Source organism: Primulina huaijiensis, chromosome 5, assembly GCF_012295235.1.
Source record: "Primulina huaijiensis isolate GDHJ02 chromosome 5, ASM1229523v2, whole genome shotgun sequence".
NCBI lineage: Eukaryota > Viridiplantae > Streptophyta > Magnoliopsida > Lamiales > Gesneriaceae > Primulina > Primulina huaijiensis.
The window spans coordinates 7700116-7709084 of NC_133310.1; the positions used below are offsets into that span (position 1 = coordinate 7700116).

Sequence of the window (8969 nt, forward strand, 5' to 3'; positions counted from 1 at the left end):
TACAGCACAAATAAAATTATCGAAGCGTACATTCAAACGGAACGGATTAATTACCGAACGATAAATATACAAACCCGTCTCAAATGTACCGAAGTACACATTCAAGCAAAACATATTATTGATTAACATCAAAACGTGGTACAGCCCAAAAGGGCATTCCTGAAATTCCAAAACCATGCAACATGGGATGGGATCACAAGCTCGATGCACAGAAAATGTTCGTATTGTCATCTATAACAGACCCATCGGCCGCCGAGACTATTCGAGTATAGCAACCAGAACCACCACGGACGGAATAACTTTGATAAAGTCTCGCCGAACCAAACAGAACATCATGATCCTGCACAACCATCCACCCCTCGGATTTCTGAGAGTTAACTAAGGTATTCTTCAATCTCCCATTAGACTTTTTCTCGGTTATCGAATTTTCCAACTTCGTGGTCAACGTGTAAATATCATTCGTCGATCCAGGTTGAGTCGAAGACGTAATGCTGAGAGGATACTTTCTCTCCAATTTATTGCTTAATACCCGCACTCGGGTATCAGACTGAATCTTTACTACATTTTCCACCTCCACTTCCTGCTCCACTTTCTTCGTCTTCCCGCCGTTACTAAACTCTATCGTGTTCTCAAACTCCAGCTTGGTTGAAACATAGGTCGTAAAATTCCCGGCACTTGAATTCACCCACCCAGAAAATTCACTACTCCTCTTCCCCTCAACCTCAAACTTCCCATCAAGTTCATGAAACGTGAATTCCCGTTCGATACAGCTACTCGGATTAACAAGACGGACAGGACGAGCTTGAACCTTATCGACATTCTTATCAACCCACAGATGCAAATTCGCATCCACGAGCCAAAACGAAATGCCATCTGTGACAGAAAATCCGAAATTGTGTGTCTTTCCATCAAGCAACAATCCTAAGAATGGGGTCAATTCAATTTCATAAGAAGGCAAATCAAAAGCTCCGATCGAAACTACAGGCTCCCAAAACAGAGGATTGATCCCTCCTGTGAAGATCACAGGAAATGGGATCGCTGATCCAACTACATTATCATCAAGTGTCACCACTACCTCCCTATAGGTTCCATGCCCTCGTCTAGTTCCCAAACCATTAACGTCAATATAGGAATCCGGAGGATTGGAGTACCAAAACTCATCATTCCCGTGGAAAGAACAGTAAACTTCAATCACAGCCCTGTATGTGTTTAGAGGGATTGATATACTCTGGTGTTGTACATCTGATTCACTCTCAATTCTGAACCAAAAACCTTCATCCCCAGTTGAAGATATAGGGATAATCAAATCTGCTGGACTTTCATTCAAATCTAATGAACTTATCGAGTAATTCAAGCTCAATGGAGTTGACCTTTGGATAGGAGGAAAAAGAGATAAAGGGACGTTGGCGCCGGCAATGGAGGCGCCATTACTATTGATGTCGTAGTAAAAGAATGTCAAGTTTACCTGGTAAACGCCGGTGAAAACGTCGTTAACAATGTTCTCAAGCATGACGGCGAGAGTGAGGTTGGATTGACGGAGGAGAAAGGAGTATTTAGTTACGTCCTTACGAACATTCCAGAATACTCCATAATCCGTCGGCTCGGCGGTGCTTGTGCGGAGGATCTCGGCTCCGGAGAGCCACACGGCGGCGATTCGGTCGTACTGATCTCCGGACGAGGCGGCGGAGAGATGGAGGACGGCATTTGACCAGCGGCAGTTGACAGGAGGGTAGTAGGTGGAATTGGAAGGAGGAAGGCCGATTGAGTTGCCGAATTCACCGGTGAAAACGGGGAGCGTGCATGAAGGTGTGTGGGAGTTGAAACGCAGAGGGCGGGTGATTTCGAAATGTTCTTGGGGTTTGGTGGTGGCGTTTTGGAGGCGGAGACGGTGTTTGGAGAAGCGGGAGTGGTGGTGCGGCGGCGGAGGAGGATGGGAGGCGGTGGCGGTGGCGGCAGAGAGGCGGAGGAAAAGTGTTACCAGCAGGAGAATGGGAACCGGAGAAGGCATTGGTGAGGTTGATAAGAGTAGGAAGTTTCGGATCACTTGCAGAAAAAGGTTCTAAATAAAGGCAGGTGGGCCAATACAATAATGATATTTTTGATCTTTTAATTAACATATATTTTTATTTTTATTGTTAATTTGTGATTTAGTTTACGTATTTTTTTCTCATTTGTAATATTTTTCATCGGAACAATAATATGACGATATAAAATGTTTACGTGAAAAAATACTGTCATATAATATTGAAAAATACTTTTATGTTCGATGTCACGTCAATATTTCGATAAAAATTTTAAAAATAAAAAATATAAATTAGTGAATTAAAATCGTGAATTAATAAACGTGATCATGATCAAAAATAAAAAAATGAGCGAATTATATGATAAAAAATATTATTTTTGCTTGTGTGGCTCTTTTATTGTAAATGTAATGTGTGTGTATATATATATGTTCATATTATATCTGTGTTTATATATGTGTATTGAGTAGGTCTCTTGTGAGACGGTCTCACGAATTTTTTATGCGAGACGGGTCAATCCTACCGATATTTACAATAAAAAGTAATACCCTTAGCATAAAAAGTAATATTTTTTCATGGATGACCTAAATAAGATATCAGTCTCACAAAATACGACCCGTGAGATTCACTCACAATAGTTGTTGATGTGGGTGTATTAATGATTCTTATCAATTTCTACCCTTCCGATTCAATTATTATATTTAATTTAATGATTTACATCTATTCTCATGTGGAATAATGGGCGGTGTTATTTACAATAAATTGTATTAAATGTATTTCGTTTTGTGATGAAATTTATTATCTTGTGCATGAACTACATACAATAAAGGAAATTGCTATTGAAAATAAAAATATGAAATATCGATTTTAAAATTAATCAAACCGAAAAATTTTGGTTGGTTCAAAGTTTAATAAATAATTCAAATCCATTCGATTTTATAAATATGTACTTTTTTCAGTTATAAAAATAATTTATTTAATTTCTAGCAATATTTTTTGTAATCGATTTTATTTATTTCTTAAATCTAGTTCTTTAGTTTTACTATTTTCTAACATATATTTGTTGATACAAAGTGATAGCAGATGATTGTGAATTATTTTAGAAACTAAACCACTTTATTACGTGTATACATACTAATATTTATTTATTTATAGTAACTAGTTTAAAATTTTACATTATGCTTAAAAATAGTCAAAATATTTCGTTCCAAAGAAAAAAAATAAATCATCCAAACCAAGCCAAATCGAACAAAATCTAGGTTTGGTTCGCTTTGGTTTTAAAAAATGAATGGTATGTTTAGTTTTTTGTTGAGTAAAATCCATAAATTAGATTTGATTCGAGTTTTTATTATTTAGATATATTCCCATATTTTATATCATTGTCCTTCATATTCATGTTTTTGTCAAAACCATTTTCGTTGAGGTTGATAATTAATTGTATGGGAGCCATAGGACTCGAGTACCCTAATTGATTGGGTCATTTTCAGCCTAAAATATTGATAATTATCTCTTCATTTAAATATATTATATATATATAAATAAATTTGTATTCGCCTTAGACTGAATTGCTCTTATGGGAATTTTCATATATTCACATGAAATTTGATAATGATCTTTTGATTTAAATAATATAGTTTCTAAAACTTCTTTTAATAAAAATTCAGTATTTACCGTTCACTCAATTGTCCATTTTGTATTTTTGTTTTGGGGATGAATTTAAGCCTCATTATGTTGTTGTAGGTACACATGGCCATGGTTCGGGTTTCAACCAGACCCATCTAGAGATCAACGGGCAATTAACTGGGTCAACGAGTTTGATCCAGAACCGTGATCATAACCGATCCAAGACAGTTCGATTACGATTTTAGGTTAAAAAACCGTAGACCCGACAGATTCATTATATTTTTAAAAAAATTACTACTTTTGAAATGGACGGCCACAATTTTGAGGTCGTGGATGATCAACTATCACAATGATGTGTCTGTTGTATAACGGTCGACTCGGACCCAGACTGACGGATCGACCGTTGATTTTTTAGGCCGAATTTTTTCTTATAAATGCCAAAATATCAGATATTAGACCTGGTTATTGATTTATTGTAATGCTCGAATTTTTTTATTTATTTTTTTTAAAAGTTATTGTTCATCAAGTTACTATTCAAGCACTGCCGCGCTAGAATAGTAGCGCCTAGGCGATAGAGTTGTGGGACTTTTGGCGCTGAGGCGCTAGATAGTAGCGCTGCGGTGCTACAAACGCGAAAAATCAATATGTAAACTCACTTTCACCTCATCTAATCATTATCTCCATTTTTCCTCCTCCTTCACGCAAACCCACATCCATCTCCTCTCCATTTTCAAACTTCTTCCTCATTTTATGGGTGATTCGCACAAGAAACATATGAAATGAAGGAAGATTTGTGATCCTCTCATCACGGGCTTAAAGATGATGTAAGTATTTCCTATTTTTATTCAAGTTTGGAAATAGTTTGAAGTTTAGAATTGATATTTGAGTTGATATTTGAGATATTAAGATGTTGAAGATGTTGTATTTGAGTTGGTTTGAATTTAAAAGAGATATGAGCATGGTTTTTTGTCCTATGCACTTATTTCGTGTATATGGGACAGTTGTATTTGGATTTTGGAGTTAGGGTCTTCATCAAACTTGTAGATCATCGAGTTAGCTTCGATTTGGTTCTTGAATCACTCCATTCAAGGAAGAATTGAAAGAGATATGTGATTTTTACTAAAACTGGTCTGGAACTCCGAGTTAGTGCAGATTTGTGTACATGCCCTCGGTTTATTCGAATTCTGGGATTTATTGGTTAGGATTCTTGATTTGATGTTCAAATAAAAGTTATAGAACAATGTCTTATCTTCAAAATGATACCAAATTAGCTTGATTCTATAATATATTGTGGAAGTTATGCTCAAAATACTAAAATATGTCAGATGTGTACATATACAGAATTTGACCGAATTTTGTTGTATATTTCAAATTATGAACAACTAGGTAAACGACTTTATTTGACAAAACTTTGTGAAGAATAATTGTTGGGATTTGAGTTTTCTTGCATATCCAATTTGCGGATCTTGATTTGAAGTAGTATTGAATTAATTATGAATTTTGTATTGAAATTGCTCTATTTTGATAAATGATCCGAGTTCTTGAGTTATAGTTGATTTCAGAGGTTCAAGACTTCTCAACTACATATTTCGATCTCCTTTTGGTAATATTTGAAAGTTATGTCACGGTCGCTAACATACGAGGTAAAAATATCATTTTTATTTTAAATTGAAAAATTTTATGGCTGGATGAAGTACTTGTGATTTGGTGATGATTGTTGTCTTGAGATGAGTTTGTTATGATATCGAGATGATGCTATGGATTTGCATAATTACATTGCATATTGAGCCTCTTTTCGATTCAGATTTGATATGGCGGAGGTCGCCTTGATTTATTGATTTGTTGGACGTATGTAGCTATAGTTGAGTTGGCATTGTGTATACAGAGGTCGCTACTATGGCCTGAACACTCTCTATAGGTGCACTATAGTCCTGAGATTGCAGAACATAGCACCCCACCCCGAGCGGATGATTCGGTGGATGTTGTTGGGGGATTCTCTTCTCTTGGGTACCTTATGACCAGATGATTCACTTGATCTTGAGATTTATTGATAGCCCACAGCTTCTGATCATGCATAGTATTATATTGCATCTTTATGAATTTCATATGAAATATTTTTCAGTTTAATTCTCATATGTTATTGATTGTATCATACTGGGTTTATACCCACCGGCACTTCGACTAACTCTAGTTTTCATGTGCTTGACGGTAGGTGAAGCGAGGCTTGGGATGTCAGAGTCCAACTCCAGGCGAGGAGATACGAGTTAGAGTGGGATTATCGGGTCTTAGGAGCTATGTGATGATGTTTGAATTACTTTGGCTCACTAGTTTATTTTGGTATGTTAAAACTTATATTTCAAACATTTGAGATCTTTAAATTATTTTGACGATGTTTATGTCAGCTTGTCAACTACATATTATGTGTTTTACTAAATCGTTTAGTTTGTTACATTTATAATTATTAATATTAGATGTCGGACCCAGGGCTCCTCATTAGGTGATATCAGAGCGTAATATATTTGGGAATAAGGTAGATTGATTCAGTTTGAATTGCTTGATCATGTGATATATTTGCTAGCATTTTTACTGTGCTATAATGTGAAATACATGATTATTATTGAGATATTATATTGTTGAGCTTTATTCAATATTTTTTAGATTTATTGAGTCTCGAGAGCCAAAGATGGTCGATACAAGATTGAGATGATTATGATATTGTGATTTTATCTGTGTTTGATCTATTGTATATCAGACATGGCTACTCGAGGTAGAGGTCGTGGTAGACCTAGACAGAACATACCAGTGGCACAAGATTAGGGCAGTGCTACTCATACTCAGATGGATATCCCTCCGACTCCGATGGAGATACTGTTAGCAAGATTTCAGTCTTTGCACCCATCGATGTTGAAGGGTACCGAGAATGCTTTAGATTGTGAGAGCTAGTTGGAGAGTATGGATCAGTTATTTGAATCTCTTGAGTATCCAGATGATTGTAGAATCAAGTTAGTTATTCATTAGTTATTGGATGTTGCTAAGAGTTGGTGGATCATGACCAAGAAAGCTTTAGAGGGTCGAGATATGATTGTTACCTTGAATATCTTCAAATCTGAATTTTATCAGCGTTTCTTTCCTACCTCTTATAGGAAAGACAGGGGAGCTGAGTTTGCAAATTTAAACAAGGGAAATATGAATGTTGAGGATTATGTTGCTAAGTCTCGAATTTACTGAGATTTGCTCCTCATGTAGCAGTCGATGAAGAAGCTAAGGCCGATCACTTCATAAATGGTCTTAACCCTGATATCTTTACTTTGGTTAATACCAGAAGGCCTAACACTTTTGCTGAGGCTCTTGACCGAGCCAAGGGAGCTGAAATCGGAATCATTATGCAGAGAGTTCTCAATATATGAAACAACCCCAACAGCCACAGTATCGACAGCAGTTCAGACAGGGTAATAGCGGCGGTAACAGTGGAAACATAAGAGAGCCGTTTAGGGCTAGAGGCAAGCAATTTAAGAGGCATGGCAGTAATTTTTCGAGTTCTAGTGGATCGAGACAGTCCGGTTCAATTCAGAGCATTGAATATTCAGGCCCGACTTGTGGTCAGTGTGGCGGTAGACATTATACTGATCAGTGTAGAGGAGTATCGGGAGCTTGACAATTGTGTAACCAGGTGGGACACTATGCTCGAGTGTGTCCTAACCGTGGCAGTGATATATCTCAGAGTGGGGGGATCATTGAGACAAACACCTTACCAGAACCACCAGACCCCTACAGTTCATTCCTATCAGTAGTCAAACCGGTCAGATCAGAACAGACAGAATGGTAGCCTCAAGGTATGACAGCCACCTAGACAGCAGGCCCGACACATAATGCTCCAGATAATGTTATTGCAGGTAATTGTTTTCTCTCAAGTTATCCTGCTTATGTTTTGATGGATACTGGTGCATCACATACTTTCATAGCTAAGCACTTTGTCTCCTTGCATTCATTGCATTCTATGTCATTATCATCTACATTATCTATTTCTACTCTACTGGACAAAGTGATGAGGTTAGCTGAAATGATAAGTGGTTGTGAATTTCTTTATGAGGATAATGTCATCGAGCTTGATTGTATTGTGTTGGAGATGTCTGATTTTGACTGCATAGTTGGTATTGACATATTGACAAGATACAAGGCTACTGTAGACTGTTTTCAGAAAGTTGTTAAGTTTAAGCCTGATATGACATATCACTGGGCATTCTATGGTAAGGGTTCTCGAGCTAAGATTTCTTTGATATCTGTTTTGTCCATGACTCGTTTGTTGCAGAAAGGAGCAGAATGTTTCTTGGTTTATACAATTGATATTTCAAGGTCAGTACCTAAATTAGCAGATATTCTAATTGTTAGTGAATTTTCAGATGTATTTCCAGATGAAATTCCAGGATTTCCTCCAGTCCGAGAGATTGAGATCAACATTGAGTTGATGCCAGGTACACAGCCTATTTCTAGAGCCCTTATAGGATGGCGCCAATTTAACTCATGTAACTAAAGGAACAACTTGAGGATCCATTGGCTAAAGGAAATATAAGACCAAGTGTTTCACCTTGGGGTGCTCCGGTTTTATTCGTGAAAAAGAAAAATGGGTCTATGAAGCTTTGTGTCGATTATAGACAGTTGAATAAAGCCACAGTAAATAATAAGTATCCTTTGCCAATGATTGATGATCTCTTTGACCAGTTGCAGGGTTCATCAGTATATTCTAAAATTGATTTAAGATTCGGATATCATCAGTTAAGAGTTAAAGAGGCAGATGTACATAAAACTGCTTTTCGTACCAGGTATGGGCATTTTGAATTTTTGGTTATGCCTTTTGGGTTGTCCAATGTACCTGCGGTATTTATGGATTTGATGAACCGTGTGTTTCGAAGGTATGTAGATCAATTTGTTGTGATCTTGATTGATGATATTCTTATTTATTCAAAATCTGAATTAGAGCATGGCGAGCACTTGATAGCTGTTTTGCAGATTTTGAGAACTGAAAAGTTGTATGATAAATGATCCAAATGCGAGTTTTGGTTGGATAGAGTGGTTTTCCTTGGACATGTGATTTCAAGTACTAGTATATCAGTTGATCCGAGTAAAGTTGAGGCGGTCATCAATTGGTCTAGACCAACATTAGTTCCTGAGGTACGTAGTTTTATGGGTTTGGCAGGCTATTATCGCAGATTTATTGAAGGATTCTCACAAATTGCGAGGCCAATTACCCAGCTGGCACAAAAGAATGTACCATTTATTTGGTCACAGGCATGTGAGGCTAGTTTTGTTGAATTTAAGCAGAGATTG

The 8969-nt window shown here is 36.9% G+C and overlaps 1 protein-coding gene across 1 annotated transcript; it reads right to left on the reverse strand.

Moving 5' to 3' along the window:
* Window positions 1-2044, reverse strand: LOC140976595 (peptide-N4-(N-acetyl-beta-glucosaminyl)asparagine amidase A-like). Its single transcript, XM_073440837.1, has one exon. It carries the CDS (start codon window positions 2006-2008, stop codon window positions 194-196), a length of 1815 nt encoding a protein of 604 aa, XP_073296938.1. The 5' UTR covers window positions 2009-2044; the 3' UTR covers window positions 1-193.
* Window positions 2045-8969: the final 6925 nt, after the last annotated feature.

What these genes read in the sequence shown, in the direction of transcription:
- LOC140976595 (XM_073440837.1), bottom strand. Translation starts at nt 2,008, where the DNA reads ATGCCTTCTCCGGTTCCCATTCTCCTGCTGGTAACACTTTTCCTCCGC.